Consider the following 21,457-nt stretch of genomic DNA (forward strand, 5'->3'; position numbering starts at 1 on the left):
TCAGTGTGTCAGCTGTAGGTGCCGTGATGCTTATGAGGAAAAGCTAGTTTGGGGAATGCAGTCCTGGCTTAATGTAGTGACTCCAAACAAGAATAGTATCCCTGACCTTCTTCTTCTTTTTTTTTTTTTTTTTAATTTTGGTTCAGTTTACCTTGGAATCTGATACTGTTAATTGTAAACTTTAAATATTTATTTGAGTGAAATATAATAGGAAAATTGTGCCACTATAAATGTATTTTAACTACTACTTTCTTCTACTATCACTAATAGCGACAGTAAGCATTTTGTGTTTTATGTAGTGCTTTATAGTCCTAGAGTTCCTCATTTCATATCTCATTTGCTTTTTATGTCACCCCTTGAGGTAGATGTGGCAACCAGTATAACTTTCACTTATCAAATGAGGAAACTGAGATTTAGAAAACAGGTGATTTCTGTATTCTGCGGTTGTAAGCAGTACCTCTAGAATTCCCATATACCAGTTCTAATTTCTAGTCTAGTGTTCTGTGCAGTGTACCTATTCTTATGGTACCTATTTTGGTTTTTAGAGGAAAATATGATCATGTGTAACTCATCGCCTTCTGATAAGAAGGACAAGTGTTACATAATTAAATACTTTGGTAATCTCCCATAGGTGACTCATGGGGGACGTGATCAACCGACATACACGCATTGGTGCATCAGTTCTTAATAGGACTTCCCTAGCGTGGAAAATGAAATGTTTTTCCTTTCTTTGGCAGAAACTTTACAAGACAGGTCGGGAGATGCAGGAGAGGATCATGGACCTGCTCATAGTGGTGGAGAATGAAGACGTTACCATTGAGCTAATTCAAGTGAACGAGGATTTGAATAACGCCCTCCTTGGATGTGAGAGGTGAGCTGATGTGCATCCTATCCACTCTCTCCCACTTGTAATTTCTTCCAGAGTGACTCGGCATTCTTGTAAGAGTACCTGCTGGGTGAATACTAGGTTAAGATCAAGGCTGCCTTCCTTCCAAGAGAGGGAATGTGAGCCTGGCCTTCTGGGAGGTTGTGATATGGCTTGCAAGAGTAAGGCACGTCTACGCAGTGCTGGGAGCATTCTTGGGCATTCTTGTGCAGCACAAACATCTGACCACAGCAGGGCCTGGATCTTATTCACCTGATAACATCTGCAATGAGCACATTGTAGATGCAAACAGATGAACAGTATAAACAGAGCATCACAGTAAGAGTAAGGTTTATCCTAAGTTCACGATGGACAAGAACAAAGAACAGTGCAGAGGAGAGGGGACGACATTGTATATGAAGAAAACAGTCTGTACTACACCAGAGCAGTAGTTGGGGACATTTTGTATATGAGCAGAGTTGTTCTTTTTTCATTTCCATTCAGAAAACGATGAAGGCAAAAATTTTAAATACTCACCACTTTGTCACTAATGTTTTCGCCTTTTTTCTGCATTTTTATAGTTGTGATCATGGAAAAAAACATACGCTTCTGTTTTTCTCGATTTTATTCACCGTGTAACAAGTATCTCTGTGGTCTGTGCTTTGAATTCCTTTTGATAAGCTGTTATGTTTAAGCGCTCCGTAATAGTCTATGTCTTTCCCGGTTCACTTATTAGGTGTTTTAGTTGTTTCTAGTTCCTTCATTCATCAAAATAAGTCTTATAATCTATTGATAGACAAGGCTCTAAGTCAGGAAAACGCCTTTAAGTACAAGTAGACACACTTGGAAATTGAAATAAGTGCAGTGAAACAAAGTGCAGGGGGTCTGCTCGGTAAGTGTATCAGCCAGATGTAATCCAAGTGCAGAGGAGGGAGGGCAGTGTTGATGAGGAAGTGCAGGTGTGGTGAGTACTGCAAAATGAGGGGGCATCGATGGGGCACGATGCAGAGAAGGAGCTCGGAGGGTTTGTGAAGCTACAGAAAAGCACACAGGCCTGGGAAGAGAGTGAGCAGCCAGGATCCAACCTCCCTGCCCCCCACCAGGAGCTAGGGCATGCCTACACTGACAGGTGACTTTTTCCTCTGTCTTAATGTATAAAAATATAGCTTCCTGTGGAATCTAACAAACAAAAAAAATCCAACAAGAAAAGCAAAAACAACACAAAACCAACCACGTTCATAGGTGCAGAGGAATGCAGTGGTGCTTGCTAGAGACACAGGAGGTGGGAGGTGAGAGGAATGGGGAGAAGGGAGTCAAAAGGTTAAAAAAAAAATTAAAATTAAAAAAATAAAGGAACAACAACCAAATGTGGTGTGTGGGCTTTGCCTCGATCCTACTTTGAGCACGCTAACATTAAAAAATATTTAGTTGCTAATGGGAGAAATTTGAATATGGATGGAATATTAATTTTTTTTATATTTTATTTATTTATTTGTCAGAGAGAGAGCACACAAGCAGGCAGAGTGGCAGGGAGAGGCAGAAAGAAAAGCAGGCTCCCTGCTGAGCAAGGAGCCCGATGTGGGACTTGATCCCAGGACCCTGAGATCATGACCTGAGCTGAAGGCAGCGATTTAACCCACTGAGCCACCCAGGCGCCCCTGGATTGAATATTAATTAATATTAAGAGCTTAAGGAGGAAAATACAATGGTTAAGTCAGTGGTTAAGCTGAAAAATGTCTTTATTTTTGGAGAATGCCTTCTAAAATATCTAGGGATGAAATGTCATGGTTATATATTTTAATATATTTATATTAAATAAACAGTATATTTAATATAAATGTAATAAAGTTATATAACATAATTTTAAATACTTCAGCAAAAAATACATAAAGCAAATACGGCAAAAGATACACAGTTATTAAACTTAGCTGAGGAATACAGGGGTGTTCAGTATATTGTTCTCTTTACTTTCCTATAGGTTTGAAAGTTTCCTAATAAAAAGTTAAAACAAATGAATCTGAGTTAACAATTAAAATCTTTCTTTGTTTGTTTTTTTGAGGGTTTTTTTGTGTGTTTTTTTCTGAATTAACAATATTACCTATATAAAACAACTTATTTCAGTGCTTTTAAAATATTGTGTAAAGCAGTGTACATAAATACACCCAAAGATCCATTATTAGGAACCTGAAAAAAGAAGGAGGGGAAAAAAGCCCCATAGCCCCAGACAAGTCTCCTGGTCTCTTTCTAAAACTATCCCTAGGACTTCCTGTCTTAGTAATTCCAGAGCATCTGAGCTCCCCACACTTTTTCTAGATCCTCATCTCTCAATAGGAATGATGTTGGCGTTGTGGGTGAGACACTTTTCCCTTGTGTGGACCCTACTTAGTGGTTCATAATGGAAATAGGGGAACAGGGCTGGATTCAAAAAAATTTTTTGTGAATCAAATCTTGAGGATTTCTGGGAAAACTGCTTACCTTTTTAAGACTTAAGTTTGTTCCTGTCTATTAAAGAGGATAGTATTACCTCTTTTCAAGGTTTCATTTTTGTTTTGAGAACTAAATGAATTAATGTATATAAAAGCATCTTGGGGAGTGCTAGCATGTTGACACTCATTAAATATTAATTTCTCCCTCCTCCCCATTAGTATCCCACTGGGCCATTTAACTTACTGATTAGATTTTTCTGTTGATCCATGAATGAACCAAGAGAATCAGTGACATAAAACCAGTAGCTGTGAAATGGAGTTTTTTCCTTCACTGTCTCTTATGTACTACCTTATCAGAGACCACAGGCCCTTCATGTGAAAAGATGACTGGGCATTGATTGAGCATGTGAGCCCTGCAACCAGTGTTGTCTGAGCACTGAACAAACTCAACTTCTTGCCTTTTGTTTTGTGTGATATAAATCTTGGTTAAGTGGGAAGATAGCTCAGGAAGACCACATGGCTGTCAGCAGAGTGCTGCCTTCTGGTTTTCATTTTGGCGAATTCTATTACAAACCATGAAGACCATGGACTCATAACTTCTGAAGGGGAATGCCTAGATATCAAGAGATTGGGTTCCTTCTGTGAATGGCTCCTTCCGGTTCAGCTCTGAACCATGTGTGCCAAAAGCAACTGCAGTCAACTGTGGGACAGAAACACTTAAGTCTGAAGCTTCTGAGAAATATATTTTGCCCCTGGAAAAGATCATAGTCTTGGTGTATTAGTTTCCTATAGCTGCTATAACAAATCATCACAAATTTAGTGGTTCAAAACAGCATAAACATATTACCTAGTTTGGTAAGAGTCCAAAAATAGGTCTTGCCAGGCTAACATCATGGTGTCGATAGGGTTACATTTGTTTTTGGAGGCTCTAGAGGAGAATCCATTTGCTTAACTTTTGCAGCTTCTCAAGGCTGCCCACTCTCCTTGGCTCATGATTCCTTTCCACCATCTTCAAAGCCAACATCGTCTCGTTGAGTTTTTTAATATTGTATCATTCTTGCTTCCTCTTCTGCATGTCTCTTCACATTTAAGGGCCTTTGTGGTTACATTGCTCATCTGTACAGTCCTGGCTAATCTCCCTATTAAGTTCTTCCTATTAAGGCAACCTTCCATATGCCTTCCAAGCTAACACATTCACTGTTCCAGTGATAGGATATGGGTATCTCGGAAGGGGGGAATCTCCATTCTGTTCATCACAGTCTGCCCTCTGTTCCCCCAAAGATTCTCATCCATCCATGTGCAAAATACATTTGCCCTATTCCAACATCCCCTAAAGTGTCTGCTCATTACATCTAGAGAAGAGTTGTGCAAATAAGAAAACAAGTTTGTTGCTCGAGGGTTGATCTGTGAGGGTGGTTCATACCCAGCACATAACTAATGTAGAAGAAGCTAGTGCCATAAGGAGGTGGAGGAAAAAACGTGTTTTAGAAGGGGAAAAATCCTTAAACCTAAGTGCATGTTCTAATTTAGTATGTTGCTAAGGCAACTCTTAGTTTGCAAAGCATTTCTGCATTAATCCACCTGTATTATCTTTCTAGGGGTCACCCCTGAAAATAACTTTCTGAGGAAATGCTTCAAATGCTGCTATCCTCTTTTAGCAGGTAGAGAACTGAGGATCAGAAGTTATATCCACGATCCTACAGTTTGTGATAATAAAGCTGACACTTGATCCTTGGACTACTGCCTTCAACTTCACTATTCCTTCAAAACTATTGTTCATTTATTTATCTGCTCTCTTTATTCCCAATGTATGAGCAATGTAAAATTGTAAAGTTCAATATTTTTAGTAGATATCAGGCATCATAAAAATCAAGAGAAACAATGAAAATAGGTTGAATGTATTTGAATTTTTATGGAATAGTATTTATAATGGGATTGGAAACAAGTGAAATATTTAAGAGTAGTTAAGTGTGGGGATGCTAGGTGGGTTAAGCATCTGACTTCATCTCAGGTCATGATCTCGGGGTTCTGGGGTTGAGCCCTGTGTCGGACTCTACACTCAGTGGGGTGTCTGTTTCTTCCTCTCCCTCTCTCCCTCTGCCTCTTCTGCTCATGTGCACTCTCTTTCTTTCTCTCTCCAATGGATAGATAAAATCTGGTTGGTTGGTTGTTTGTTTCAAAAAAAAAAAAAGGTAGTTAAATGTGTGCTATGTTCATAAGGTAAAATATGCAGCCACTAAAAATTGCATTTCTGAATAACTGGAAAATGCTCACAACACAACTGAATTAAGATACAGAACTATGTGAAATATAATCGCAAATAAGTTTAAAAATAGATTAACTTACAGAAAAAGATACCAAAAGGAAATACATTGTGATATTAATAGGGACCATTTCTAGGTGATGGAATTACAACTAGTTTTTGTTTTTTTTTTAAGATTTCATTTATTTATTTGAGAAAGAGAGAGAGTGAGCGCATGAGCAAGCCAGGGGTGGGAGTGGGGAAGGGCAGAGGAGAGAGAGAGAACCTCAAGCAGACTTCACGTCCAACACGGAACCTGATGTGGGGCTTGATCTCATGACCCAGAGATTACAACCCAAGCCAGTTATCAAGAGTCAGATGCTCAACCAACCGAGCCATCCAAGCCATCCCTATTACTAGTTTTTAATATACATTCATTTTCTCATAGTTTTCTCTAAAGGCATTACTACCCTTATAAAATGGAAAGAAATTTTTTTAAAGTTATTAACATACTTTATTAGGAGTCAGTGGGGATGAGGCTGATTATCTTTGTTCCTGAATATTTGTGTGTTAATAATTTGTTAAGGATTATAGCATTTCACCTATTTTTTCTTTCAAATACTTAAATTTTTCTAACTCAAACAGATTCACTCGGAACCAACAAAGGATTTTGGAGCAGAATAGGAACCAGAGGGAAGATGCCAATGTAAGTGAACAGAAATGTTATAAAAAACAATTGAACATTTTACAAATTGTAGGGAATGAGACTTACCTAAAACAAGTCTTAAAACAGAGGAGATATTCCTTAACAATTTGGAGTGGTTTTGGTGGTGGTATTTGCCTTAACAACTCGATATTATTAAGCTACTAGTGAGAGGTCTTAAAAAGATTGTTTGATTAAGCAGCAACTCACGTAGATGGTGAGATGCGATTAGTACGAGTGTTGCCTGTTGAATAGAGTTCTTCGAGATGCATCCAAATAGGATTTTCCTTTAAAAAAAAAAAAAAAAAAAAAGTCCCTGGGGAGAAAGCCATGATAAACTGAGATTTTTTTTCTGAATTGTGTTTTTGTTTGTTTTCAGACTACCAGTGAACCTTCTGCCCCATCCTGTGATCTCTTGGACCTTAGGCTTAGTCCTCCAATGCCTAGGGCCACTCTGGGAGAACTCAACACCGTGAATGCTCAGCTTTCAGACTTAAGTAAATAAGCACATGGGCCTTTCAGACCAGCAGAAGAGCTTTATGTGAAACAGTTCTGCTTGGTTTCATGATTAAATGCAACCTGGGAAGGATTGAAGTCCGTTTGAATGTCAGAGAACTGTATCAGGAGATGTAATTATTCCTTGGCAAATGGTTGGGTCAAACCCAGAAGTGGGATATATGGGAGGGGGATCCCTGAAACTCATCCTCTGGCTTAGAATCGCATCAAATTCACCTGGTCTACTTTTATAGAGGTGGTTCAACATCATGGCCACACTTAAAACCACTCTGTACCACACACTATGACCTTTGGGTTTCTCTGCTGGGCTACAGCATTAGGTAAGGGAATATTTTTGATGCTGATCGAGAAAGTCAGGAATTAGGAGGAATGACCTACATGGTGGTGAAATGTGGAGGAAAAAAAAACACAGGTTTTTGAGGTAGAAGTCCAAGTGGAAATCCTCTGTCTGCCACCTTATAGCCATCCAACCTGTGAGACTTTTCTACTTTGGGGTGTCTCAGGATTATAGGAAGTTGAGAGCTTGGGGAGAAGAGGGTAGAGCTCCATATGTGCCCTGGCTTTTTACTTTTGTGCCTGAGAGAACAAGACACACAAAATTCTTTCTATTCTAGATCAGTTTGGAATTTCAGAAGACCCAATATAATAACATTTGTTACCTTCACAACATCCTTTTTTGTGGCAGCATTTCTCTTCCCAGTTACCATTTAATAATGTCCTTTAATTTCTGTTTGAGGAAACGATTTTACGGTGGCAGAAATATCTGTTTTGTTTTGTTTTGTTTTGTTTTTAATGTGTAAAATTGAGCCAGAATAACTGAATGAAAAAATGTTTTTTAAAGCGAAACAAGTCCATTTTTTTGTTCTAGATTTTAGCTCTCCAAGTCCTGCCGTAACAAACAACTTGAACCCCAGTCTTCGTCCACAGGTGGATTTGCTAGCCTTGGAAAATATGGAAACACCCTTGTAAGTATGTCCAGTAATACCACAGAGGTAATACCATCTTCTTCTGATTCCTTATATTTAAGAAAGCATGACGTAAGAGGAAATGTAGAGACTTGGGAATCAGACAGTCTTGCGATAGACTCTCAGCTCTGCTTCCTACCAGCTGCGTGACCCTGGATGAGAAACTTCACCAGGGTGAACCTTCATTTTTCTTCTGAGAATACTTCTAGGGTATTCCTTGAGATGCTATATGTAACCCCTAATACAGCAGTCTAGGTGGTAAGCCTTCCAAAAATTATTTATTTTTCAGTGGTAACAGTGGGGGAAGAACAAGGGGAATTGAATGACAAGGGAGGTAAAACAAAAAAATGGCCACACGAATTATGGAGCACTTGCCATGTGCCAGGCACTTTGCTAAGCTGTGTTTGTTTATTCCATTTAATCTTTGCAAAAACTCTTGCATCTATGCTGTTGTCATTATGCCGATTTTACAGGAGAAGAGGCTGAGATTTAGGGAATTGAAACGGCCCAAGTTCATAAGCTATGAAGAAGCAGGTCAGATGAATTGATAGGTCACCAGAAAAGAGAGATGGATGGTCCATAAACAGATGCAGTGATGCTCAACCTTACTTAAAATTATGGAAGTATAAAACTACAGTGACTTTTTATTTTTCACCTCACAGATTGGTAAGAGTCTGAATGTTTGTTAATGGACTTTACTGGCGGTGGAAAACAGCTACTATCATAAAATTATGCAGTTCTTTTGAGGGGCAAGTGGTAATATCTGTTACAATTATAAATGCATTTGTCTTTGAACCCACCGTCTCATTTCTAGGAATTCATACTTGCTTATGCAAAATGAGGTGTTCACAAGATTATTCTTGACAACATTTGGGCGTAGCTAATAATTGGAAATGACTCAACTATGCATCAGCGGTGGCCTAAATATCTACACAATGTATTATTACACAACCAGGGGACAAAAGTAGACTCTCTCTGAGGAACAATCACCAATATATTATGATGAAGTGAAAAAGTGTGCAAAGTAATGTATGTTTGCATAAGAAAGTAAGAAATAATATAAACATTTGCCTCTTTGTGTTAAGAAACACAAGAAGGATGCAGAAGAAACTGAAAAAGGCACAATTGCCTTAAGGTCAAGGAGAAGCTGGATACACTAGATATAGCAAAAAATAAACAGAAGTTGGATTTTCTGTATGAAAGGCTGGGGTTTTTTTTTCCTTTTAAATGTAGTATTTTAGGTAATAGTGGATTTCCATGATTCAGGTATCAAAATGATATAAAAAGATCTGCAAGGACAGTACTTGATCTCACCCTACCCCATTGCTTCCCCTTATGTCAAATCTTGCTTCTACCCTGATAGCCACTTTCTTACTTGTCCTTCCAAAGTGTCTTTGAGTAAATAATGAATACGATTTTTTCCTCCTTTATTAAATATAGCATACTCATACTCTACATACCCCTATGAACCTCACATTTGTTTTTCACTCAACATAGCTTGGCATATCTTGATAAAAATACATGGGTTTTCACATCAGTGGATTTAGACATGTTTTTAGAGTTACCCAGTGTTTGTGCTCAAGCACTGAATTACTTTTCTACTTAAAAGGAGTGAGGGTGGGGCAGAGGCAGAGAAGGGAAATGAGAAAGAAGAATCAAAATGGGAAGAAAGAAACAAAAGGGAAGGAGAGGACTGAGGACAGCTTCACGTGTTGATAACGAATAGTGTTGGTGGCTGTGTTGTAAACAACTAGTCGGTCGGTACCATCACATAACTGTGATGCAAGCAATGCTGCAATGCTGTAGGCAGATTTCCAGGAAGTTGCTTAGTAAATAATGTGATGCAAAGTAACTGATTCTGTTTTCCTTTATCCTGCAAATCGTGTTGTGTAATAAGAAGTGACTATATAGATGAAATCCAATTATAAAAATGTCTCTATAAAGCTTATAAATATCCCATACTTCTGAAGGCTAGAAACCTGAAATCTGCAGGGCCACACTCTCTGCAGGACTCTTAGAGACTAGCAGCATTCTTCATTCTTCTAGCTTCTGGTGACTGTTAGCAGTTTTTTTTTGTTTGTTTGTTTGTTTGCTTCCTTGGCTTGGCCCACATCACTCCACTTTCTGCCTCTACCTTCATGTTGTCTGATCTGTGTGTTTCAAATCTCCCTCTGCTTTTTTCTTTAAGATCACTTGTCATTGGATTTAAGGCTCATTCAATTAATATAATTCAATTAATATAATAATATAATCTCAAGATCCTTAGCTTAAAAATATCTGAAAAGATCCATTTCCAAATCAAGTCACATTCACAAGTTCCAGGAATTAGGACAAGGAGATATCTTTTGCAGGTAGGGCACCATTCAACCTACTATACTGCATTTGTTGAATCTGTGGGTCTATGTCTTTCACCAGATTTGTGAAGTTTTCAGCCTTATAGTTCAAATATTTGCTCAAAACTACATGTTCTACTGTTCCTCTGGGACTCTTGATGACACAACTATTAGATCTGATATCATTGTCTGGTAAATGCCTAGAGTTCTGTTCCTTACTTTTTTCACTCTTTTTCTGTTTTGTTTTTTTCCTTAAGATAGGATAATTTCTATTGATTTAAGTTCAATTCTGCTGCCTTTTTCTTTTTTTTTTACATAAATAAATCTTTTATTTAAGTTCAATTAATTAACTTATAATGTATTATTAGTTGCTCATTATGCCCTCCTTAATGTCCATCACCCAGTCACCCCCATGCAGCCCCCTCTCCAGCAACCCTCAGTTTGTTTTCTATGTTTAAGAGCCTCTTGTGGTTTGTCTCCCTCTCTGATTTCATCTTGTTTTATTTTTCCCTCCCTTTCCCGATGATCCTATTTTCTTTTTTAAATTCTACTTATGAGTGAGATCATATGATAATCATCTTTCTCTGACTGATTTATTTCGCTTAGTGTAATACCCTCTAGTTCCACTATGTCCTTGGCAAATGGCAAGATTTCAATTTTTTGGTGGCTGAGTACTATTCCATTTTACATATGTGTCACATTTTCTTTATCCATTCATCTGTTGATGGACATCTGGGCTCTTTCCATACTTTGACTGTTGTGGAAACTGCTGCTATAAACATGGGGGTGCATGTGCCCCTTCTTTTCACTACACCTGTATCTTTGGTGTAAATACCCAGTAGTGCAATTGCTGGGTTGTAGGGTAGCTCTACTTTCAACTTTTTGAAGAACCTCCAAACTGCTTTCCAGAATGGCTGCACCGGCTTGCATTCCCACCAACATTGTAGGAGGGTTCCCCTTTCTCTGCATCCTCACCAACATCTGTCATTTTCTGACTTGTTGATTTTAGCCATTCCAACTGGTTTGTGAGGTGGTGTTTCATTGTGGTTTTGATTTGTATTTCCCTGATGCTGAGTGATGTGGAATATTTTTCATATGTCTGATGGCCATTTTTATGTCTTCTTTGGAGCAATGTCTGTTTATGTCTTCTGCCCATTTCTTGATTGGATTATTTGTTCTTTGGGTGTTGAGTTTGATATGTTCTTTATAGATTTTTGGATACTAGCCCTTAATCTGGTAAGACATTTGCAAATACCCTCTCGCATTCTGTCGGTTGTCTTTTGGTTTTGTCAAGTGTTTCCTTTGCTGTGCAAAAGCATTTTATCTTGATGAAGTCCCAGTAGTTCATTTTTGCCTTTGTTTCCCTTGCCTTTGGAGACAGGTCTAGACAGAAGTTACGGCTGCCTGTGTTCTCCTCTAGGATTTTGATGGATTCCTGTCTCACATTGAGGTCTTTAATCCATTTTGCATCTATTTTTGTGTTTGGTGTAAGAAAATGGTCCAGTTTCATTCTTCACGTGGCTGTCCAAATTTCCCAACACCGTTTGTTGAAGAGACTGTATTTTTCCCCATTGGATATTCTTTCCTGCTTTCTCAAAGATTAGCTGACCATAGAGGTCCATTTCTGGGTTCTCTTCTGTTCCAGTGATCTGTATGTCTGGTTTTATGTGAGTACCATATTGTATTGATGATTACAGTTTTGTAATAGAGCTTGAAGTTTGGAATTGTGATGCCACCAGCTTTGGTTTTCTTTTTCAATATCCCTTTGGCTATTCATGTGGTCTTTTCTGGTTCCAAATTTTAGGATTATTTGTTCCAGCTCTGTGAAAAAAAGTTGATGGTATTATGGTAAGGATCACCATGAATGTATAGATTATATTGTAGCAGACATTTTAACAATATTTGTTCTTCCAATCTGTGAGCATGGAACATCTTTCCATTTCTTTTTATCTTCCTCAGTTTCTTTCACGAGTGTTCTATAGTTTTCTGAATACAGATTCTTTGCTACTTTGGTTAGGTTTATTCCCAGGCATCTTACAGTTTTTGGTGCTACAATTGTAATTAGGATCAACTACTTAATTTCTCTTTCCTCTCATTGTTAACATATAGAATGTGACTGATTTCTGTGTATTGGTTTTGTATCCTGCCATTTTCAGAATTCCTGTTCTAGCAATTTGGGGGTGGAGTCTTTTGGGTTTTCCACATGGAGTATCATGTCATCTGCGAAGAGTGAGAGTTTGACTTCCTCTATGCCGATTTGGATGACTTTTATTTCTTTTTGTGGTCTGATAGCTGAGGCTAGGACTTCCAGTACCATATTGAACAACAGTGGTGATAGTAGACATCCCTCCCTTGTTTCTGACCTTAGCGGAAAAGCTCTCAGTTTTTCCCCATTAAGAATGGTATTTACTGTGGGCTTTTGGTAGATGGTTTTTATGAACATACTGAGGTATGTTCCCTCTGTCCCTACACTGTGAAGTTTTAATCAAGAAAGGATACTGTACTTTGTCAAATGCTTTTTCTGCATCTACAGAGAGGATCATATGGTTCCCGTCCTTTCCTTTATTAATGTAGTGTATCACATTGATTGATTTGCAAATGTTGAACCACCCTTGCATCCCAGGAATAAATCCCGCTTGGTCGTGGTAAATAATCCTTTTAATGTACTGTTTGATCCTATTGGCTAGTATTTGGTGAGAATCTTTGCATCCATCTTCATCAGGGATATTGGTCTATAATTCTCCTTTTTGGTGGGGTCTTTGTCTGGTTTTGGGATCGAGATAATTCTGGCTTCATAAAAAGACTTTGGAAGTTTTCCTTCCATTTCTATTTTTTGGAACAGCTTCAGAAGAATAGGTATTAATTCTTTAAATGTTTGGTAGAGGGCGCCTGGGTGGCTCAGTGGGTTAAAGCCTCTGCCTTTCGCTCAGGTCATGGTCCCAGGGTCCTGGGTTTGAGCCCCACATCAGGTTCGCTGCTCAGCAGGAGGCCTGCTTCCTCCTCTCTCTCTCTCTGCCTGCCTCTCCGTCTGAGATTTACTTGAGATCTCTGTCTGTCAAGTAAATAAATAAAATCTTCAATAAATTAAATAAATGTTTGGTAGAATTCCCCCTGGGAAGCCATCTGGCCCTGGCCCCCTTTTCTTGGAGATTTTTTTATCACTTTTTCAGGATCCTTGCTGCTTCTGGGTCTTTTCAGGTTTTCTGTTCCTTCCTGTTTCAGTTTTGGTGTTTATATGTCTCTAAGAATGCATCCATTTCTTCTAGAGTGCCTAATTCTTTGACATATAGTTGTTCATAAAATATTCTTAGAATTGTTTATATTTCCTTGGTGTTGGTCATGATTTCTCCTTTTTCACTCATGATTTTTATTCATTTGGGTCCTCCTTTTTTTCTTTTTGATGAGTCTGGCTAGGAGTTTATCAATTGTATTAATTCTTTCAAAGAACCAGCTCCTAGTTTTATTGATCTGTTCTACTGTTCTTTTGGTTTCTATTTCATTGATTTCTGCTCTGATTTTTGTTATGTCTAGTCTCCTGCTGGGTTTAGGCTTTTCTTGTTGATCTTTCTCCAGCAACTTTAGGTGAAAGGTTAGGTTGTGTATTTGAGAACTTTCTTATTTCTCAAGAAAGGCTTGTATTGCTATGTATTTCCCTCTTGGGACTGCCTTTGATGCATCCCAAAGGTTTTTTTTTTCTTTTTTTAAGATTTTATTTATTTATTTGACAGAGAGAGATCACAAGTAGGCAGAGAGGCAGGCAGAGAGAGAGGAAGGGAAGCAGGCCCCCTGCTGAGCAGAGAGCCCGATGTGGGACTCGATCCCAAGACCCTGAGATCATGACCCGAGCCAAAGGCAGTGGCTTAACCCACTGAGCCACCCAGGCGCCCCAATGCATCCCAAAGGTTTTAAACAATTGTGTTTTAATTTTCATTTGTCTTCATGAATTTTTTTAATTCTTTAATTTCCTGGTTGACCCATTCATTCTTTAGTAGGATGTTCTTTAGCCTGCATGTATTTGAGTTCTTTCCAAATTTCTTCATGTGATTGAGTTCCAGTTTCAAAGCATTGTGGTCCAAAAATATGCAGGGAATGATCCCAGTCTTTTGGTACTAGTTGAGACCTGACTTGTGACCCTAGTATGTTATCTATTCTGAAGAATATTCCATGTCCACTCAAGAAGAATGTGTATCCTGTTGTTTTAGGATGGAATGCTTTAAATATATATGTGAAGTCCATCTGGTGCAGTGTGTCATTTAAAGCTCTTGTTTCAAGACAAAACCAGAGAGGGAGACAAACCATAAGACACTGTTAATCATAGGAAACAAACTGAGGGTTGCTGGAGGGGAGGGGGTTAGAGGTAAAGGGTAAATGGGTGATGGACATTGAGAAGCATATGTGGTGTAATGAGCTCTGGGTATAAGACTGATGAAACACAGACCTTTGCCCTGAAACAAATAATACATTATATGTTAATTTAAAAATAAGTTAAAAATAATAATAATAATAATAAAGTTCTTGCTTCTTGTTGTTCTGCTGTTTAGATGATCTGTCCATTGCAGCTATTGGGGTATTAAAGTCCCCTACTATTATTTTATTATGTGTTTCTTTAGTTTTGTCATTAATTGGTTTATAGAATGGGCTGCTCCCATGTTAAGGGCATAAGTATTTAAAATTGTTAGATCTTCTGGTTGAATAGACTCTTTAAGTATGATATAGTTTCCTTCGTCATCTCTTATTATAGTCTTTGGTTTAAAGTCTAATTTGTCTGATATAAGGATTGCCACCCCAGTTTTCTTTTGATGTCCATTAGCATGATAAATTATTTTCCACCCCCTCAGTTTCAATCTGAAGGTGTCTTTGGGTCTAAAATGAGTCTCTTGTAGACAGCATATAAATGGGTTTTGTTTTTGTTTTTGTTTTGTTTTGATTGGGGCACTTAGCCCATTTACACTGAGTAACTATTGAAAGATACACATTTAGTGCCATTGTATTACCTGTAAAGTCACTGTTTCTTTATATTGTCTCTGGTCTGTGTTACTTTTGGGTGCTTTCTTTGCTTAAAGAATCCTCTTTTATATTTCTTTAGATTTTTTAAAAAGATTTTTTAAAAAGATTTTATTTATTTATTTGACAGAGATCACAAGCAGGCAGAGAGGCAGGCAGAGAGAGAGGAGGAAGCAGGCTCCCTGCTGAGCAGAAAGCCCGATGCGGGGCTCGATCCCAGGACCCTGAGATCATGACCTGAGCCGAAGGCAGCGGCTTAACCCACTGAGCCACCCAAGCGCCACCTTTAAAAAAGATTTTATTCATTTATTTGAGAGATAGCATGAGCAGGGAGAAGGGACAGTAGAAGAGAGAAGCAGACTCCCCATTAAGCAGGGTGCCCAACGTGGGACTTGAGCCCAGGACCCCAGGATCCCAGTGCTAGCCAAAGGCAGATGCTTAACCAACTGAGCCACCCAGGTGCCCTACTCTTTAATATTTCTTGCAGGTCTGTTTAGTAATAAAAAATTCTTTCAATTTCTGTTTTTTTTGGAAGCTCTTTATCTCTCCTTCTATTCTGAATGATAGCCTTGCTGAATAAAGTATTCATGGCTACATATCTTCTTCATTTAGCACCTTGATTCTGAGACCATACACTGTCCCACCTAAGATTCTGCCCTGCTTTGCCACCTGAGTGCCTTTCAAGGCTGGGATGTCCCTCACCAGAGCAGACTTCTAAAAGTCCTGATTTTGCGCTCTGCTGCTCTATCACTTTTGGGTAGTCAGCTTACAGAGCTCTCCCCCACCCATGGTTTATCTTCCAATATATCACCTCAGATTCACTTCTCCACACCTCCTACCTTGAAGAAAGTGGTCTCTTTTCTATTTGTAGAGTTGCAGCTATTATTTTCTTAGATTGTTGGTTGAGTTCACAGGTGTTCAGAATGATTTGATAGCTATCTAACTGCATTTCTGGGACCCAACAAAACTAAGGTGTCCTACTCCTCTGCCATCTTGGATTTCTCTGCTGCCTGTTTCCTCTGTCATCCCCGTTTTTCTAGGGAGCTCATTCTATAAATTTAAAAAACTTCAGTTATTATATTTTTGATTCTAAAGTTACTATTTGGCTCTTCTTTGTATCTTATTTTTCTTTGAAACAACTTTCTATATTCCCATCTCTTTTGCATGATGAGTGTTCACAGTTGCTTGTTGAAGCACTTGTATAATAGCTGCTTTAAAATCTGAGATCATTTTAACATCTGTGTCCTCTTGATACCGACTTCTGTTGATTGCCTTTTCTTTTGCCTGTTGAAATTTTTCCAGTTTTTCACATGCCTAGTAATTTTGGATTGTATCCTAGGCATTTTTAATGTTAGGATACACTTCCTCTTATTTATATCCTGTCAAGGATGGGGCTGTTTTGATTTTAGAAGGCAAACAACCTCCTTGGGTTCATGCTTCAGCTTTAGCCTACTGCCTTTGTGCTGGATTTGGTAATATGGAGGTAGCTGGTTCCAAAGTAGTTATGTTTTCAAAGCTTTGTTGTGCTATTCTGATCTGTCTCATGTGTGCCACTCTGAGGTCTGGATGGCTATGTGTTTAGTTCTCAGAATCTTTGGCATCCTGATTGGGATCAAATCCACAGAGGCACAGATCAAGGAGTGAGCACAGGATGTCATAAACAACTTTTAAAGATTTTTCTGAATTCCTCCCTTTGTTATTTCTCTGGTGTTTTGCTTTTCTAGGATTTGCCTTTTTGTTCCTCCAGTCAGAAAGCTGGAGATTCAGTTGCCCTGTTATATGTGATGCATTTCCTTGACTGTGTATGTGTCTGGGACCAAGTGGTGGGACAGAAAAGAAAAAAACCAGCAAGACAGTGTTTGTGCTGTCCTTGGGACCACAGTTACACTTGTTAGAGAAGAAGGGTCCCCTCTGATGAATAAACCTCTGCAGGTCCCTCTTGCTTCTACTGTCACTTCAGCCACTTTGGGATTGCCTCAGGTTTAGAGGATGAGAGAACAGAAAGAAAAAAAAGGGGAAAAGGAATTTCCACACTATCTCTGAGCATTAGGATTTCTGTCTCCTGCTCCTTGAGTGAAAACAAAAGAGCTTCTCCTGGAACTGGCTGTTCTCACTGCCCACTCGGGTTTTAGGCTGTATTGCATTCAGGTTTGGGTATACAAGGTGGGGGGGGAGTTAAATTCACAATGATTTGGTGATACTCAAAATCTAGTCTTCTTTCCCAGTTATCCTATAAACTATTTACTTATCAGCCCTCAAATATTTGTCCCATGCATCCTTTCCAGGTTTTTTAGTTGCCCTCAGTGGGAAAGACAAACTGAAGTGTGTGTGTGTGTGTGCATCTTACATTAAACTAGGGCCCTTCCTGCCTCATTCCTAACCTCTACTCTGGATTGCTTCTCATCCTTCAGGAAATGACAGGGTCATAGCTTCTCTGATGGAAAAACTGACGGCTTATTCTCACTAGTATGTATACTTCAGGATCTCAGGGCTACCACCGCCATGAGATAGTGCTTTGTCTTTATTCTCTTCGGTATTTGGGCATCAAAAGCTGATGGGCACTGAAACCAGATGACCGTTGTTATATAAAATTAATATTTCATTGCAGTCTGAAGGTTTATTTTAGCTTTTGTTCATAGGAAGTCATCTTTTTGCATTTGTGCTCTCACTATAGGGTAATCAAGCTGTCTTGTCATACTCTCCTAGGTTTACCCAAAGGACCAGCCAAAACATCACCTCAAGTCCTACATATGAAAGTGTAAGTACTGAAACCCTTCCCAGGCAGCACCCCAGGCAGCAGATTATCATGGCTGAGAAGAAATTCCTGGTCATTAAATCTCATGTTCTTTTCAGTGTTGTGTTATATGTTCTATAACCTGTTAATACAGTCCTTGTTAGGATTTCTCTTTATCTTATTTTTAGCCTTTCGAAATAGGCGGGCTGAATCTTACTTCTATTAGAAAAATGGTTACAGATCAAAATTCCTTTAGTGTTTATAGTAGCTGTCTCCTCTTCTTTCCTTCCATCCTATTTGGTGGGTTTCATACAGGCTCTCATTCTTCCCAGTGTGCTGATATAGCTCTTCTCATGGTCTCCAGTCACCTCCATTATTACTAATCTACTACTGTAATTTTCGATGCTCATCTTACCTGATTTATTGGCAGCAGGTGACAGAATCACTCACTTCTTCCTTTTTTGCACACGTGCCTTTCAGACACCACTCACTTTTGTCCTCTTAATTCCACTTCTCTATCTCCTTTGCTGGCCTCCACTCCTCTACTGGCCTTCCAGGGTTGCAGACCCCAGGGCTTAGGCTACAGACTTCTCTTTTCACATTTGTTCTTCCAGTCTTTTAGTCTCGTATCTTAAAATACCATTCAGACTCTGACAATTTACAACTGGTACCCCCAGCCCAAACCCCTTCCCTAAACTCAGAACTCACAAATCCGCCTTCTGAGTTATCTCTTTTTGTGTTCTTCCCAGTCCTGGCTCTCCACATCCTCTTCCTTCAGGCTTCCCCACCTTAGTCAAGGACCCCTCCACTCTTTCAGTTGCTTAAGTCAAAACCTTGGAAAACAGTGCATGACCTCTACCTTTTCACCTTTTCCCTTCACAGCAGACCTATTTTCTAGGCACTTCTCACTGCCTCCACTTCTGCATGCCAGTCCAGGCCATCAGATGGATATTGCAGTGGCAGGTTACTCTGCCTTAGCCTTCATCTCCCTCTCCACCCCCATCCCCATCATACAATCTATTCTCAAACCAGAGCAGTCTTAGGAGAAGGGGGGAAAAAAAGTCATGTATTACTTAACTGCTCTACAGCCCCCTATGATTTTTCCTCTTCTGTTTTACTGTGTAAAAACCTGAAATGCTGATCTCTCCTCTCCCATTACCTCTCTAACCTCACCTCTCTTCCTTGGCTCACTCTGCTCCAGCCACACTGGTCTCCTCTGCCTCAGAGATGACCTTGTGTCCCTTTAGGTACTCCCAGCACCCACCTCAGTCAGGGCTCCGACAGTGAGGCATTCCCTGACCACTACTATCACAGCAGTAGCCCACCCCATCTACTCCAGTCTTTATTCTCCCTGTTACGCTGGGTTGGTTGGTTTGTTTGTTTTTAAGAGTATTTGTTATCGGACATCTATTTAGATTTGTTGATTGTCTGCTTCAAGGGTACAGGGTCTTGGCCTATTTATAGTGCCTGGCATCTAGTAGGTGCCCAGGACATATTTGTGAAATGAATGAGGACTTTACAAGAAGAAAGATATTTCTAAGACTTTATCGGTTCTGATTTGATGTCATCACCTTATGCCCTTCTGTAGGGTTAAGATTTATTTTCCTGTTTGAGGGTGAGATTTTTTAGTCAATGGGAAACAACAGAAGCTAAACTGAGCCACATGTTTTTTTTTAAAGCAACATGTTAATTTTACATTTTGTATGGGAAATGAGGTACAGTGGGCATGGAACCAGAGAGAAAAGTAGTAAGTGTTCTAAATGGTTATTACCTAAAAAAGTAATAGTTCGTAATTTTTAATTCTTGTCCAATTGAGAGTATATGGTTCTTGGAATCGTGCCACTTAGAAGCCTGGGAATCTAACAAACAAAAGAAAAGCTTAATGTAGAATGTTTATTTAAACATTGTGCTATGCTTTCTTCAGTTTCCAGAATATTCAAATTCAGTACTACAGCCAGTTAGTCTGCAGAACATTCCAGCAACACTATCAAGCCAGAGATTGCCTTCCTTGCCCAGCAATCATCCAGGTATTTGAGACCAATTATTTGCATTGAAAAAGAAAACTGGTGAGAATATAGAAGTCTGTCAGAGATTTACTTCTGATTGGAAATAGGTATAGAGAGAGGAAAAATGAAGACTTCATATGCCTTTTTTTTTTTTTAAGATTTTATTTATTTGACAGAGAGAGATCACAAGTAGGCAGAGAGGCAGGCAGAGAGAGAGGAGGAAGCAGGCTCCCCGCTGAGCAGAGAGCCCAATGTTGGACTCGATCCCAGGACCCTGGGATCATGACCTGAGCCGAAAGCAGCGGCTTAACCCACTGAGCCACCCAGGCGCCCATTCATATGCCCTTTTAAGCTCCATGAAGCTTCATACCATTATGACCGACATTAGATTATAAAAATGCTTGTGTTGTGCTGAATGTTGTATTTGGAATGCCGAGGTAAATGGATCTTTAGCTGAAGTTTGGAAGACCTTTTGTTATATAGAGATTTGTTGCATGTGGGAATAGCATCAGAATACCAGTTGCATTTATTTCTGGTTGTCAGGGTTTCTTAGGGCCTAATGTTTGAAGTCTGAATCATAAAGAGAATATTAGTTGTGCTAGTGTTCTTGAAAAATACAATGTGTGTTTACTGGTTGGGTGTTTTTTTTGTTTTTGTGTTTTGCCTAAAGCATTGACAAAGAATGATCTCCAGCCACCCAATTACTATGAGGTAATGGAGTTTGATCCCTTAGCTCCTGCTGTCACTACAGAGTAAGTCATTTACAAAATGATTAATTTATTTTTCATCTCGGTTCCTTTTGGTAACAGAGCTAACAGAGCTTGGTTTTATATTTAATTTTGTTTAGGTCTTGGCAGAAATTGATGACCTTATTAAAAATGACTTAAGAGGTTTTATGGAGGCTGTTGCTCTTAATGGTCTTATTGTGCTCGGCCTTGTGACTAAAAAATAAAAATGCTGGGGCTGCACATTAAGAAATAACCGGAACCATCGTGTACATTAATGGGTTCCTTATAGATGCCTTGGGAGAAAGGTTCTCTCCAGCTTGAGAAGGGCACTATATTCGCTAATTGGTGACATAAGTAATACCACATTGATGGATTATTTTAACTGTTCTTTACTAATCAGAAAAAAAATTGTTCAACTTAAAACGGATTAATAAAGCATTAGTTAGTGTAAACGTGTCTTCTTAACTTGAAGGTCTTAGAGCATTATTTTATGATATCATGTTGGTCAAGTGTATATATTTATGCAACAGTAAGTAGGCTCATTAGAGCTTTAATACTTTGACGATTACCCCCAGAATTCTTAAAAAGGATCAAAGCACATTTATGGAAACCATTGTTAGGAAACTGACAGCCTTTAGGCAGTATCTTTCTTACAGCTGTGTTCTGTTTGACCTATGTGGAATTTAAACCGTGCATTTAAAAATTAATTGCCAAAAATTAAAAACTGGGATATTGTAAAAAAAAAAAATCTATCAATTTATCTATCTATATCTATATCTATATATATATGTATGTATGTATCTGGTCTTGTGGATTCTTTTGGTACTGTGGCAAAGCAAGGCCTGCATTTTTAAATGCTAGCACTACGTTAGGACTGAGTAGTAGCTGCCTCATTAAGGCAAGGTATGTGCTGCAGTTGATCAGGCCCCGGCTGG

General features: G+C 38.9%; 1 protein-coding gene across 4 annotated transcripts in view; it reads left to right on the forward strand.

The window, feature by feature from the left end:
- Positions 1-21,457, forward strand: part of TOM1L1 (target of myb1 like 1 membrane trafficking protein) — a 56,386-nt gene that overhangs the window by 31,135 nt on the left and 3,794 nt on the right. For all 4 annotated transcript variants that reach the window (XM_059379731.1, XM_059379728.1, XM_059379729.1 and 1 more), the window contains 7 exons: positions 738-871; positions 6,179-6,239; positions 6,616-6,733; positions 7,621-7,717; positions 17,761-17,812; positions 19,713-19,815; positions 20,465-20,546. In XM_059379731.1, coding sequence (XP_059235714.1) covers positions 738-871; positions 6,179-6,239; positions 6,616-6,733; positions 7,621-7,717; positions 17,761-17,812; positions 19,713-19,815; positions 20,465-20,546 — 647 coding nt within the window. The remainder of the gene's footprint in view (positions 1-737; positions 872-6,178; positions 6,240-6,615; positions 6,734-7,620; positions 7,718-17,760; positions 17,813-19,712; positions 19,816-20,464; positions 20,547-21,457) is intronic.

The sequence above is a fragment of the Mustela nigripes genome, chromosome 16 (genome assembly GCF_022355385.1).
Source record: "Mustela nigripes isolate SB6536 chromosome 16, MUSNIG.SB6536, whole genome shotgun sequence".
NCBI lineage: Eukaryota > Metazoa > Chordata > Mammalia > Carnivora > Mustelidae > Mustela > Mustela nigripes.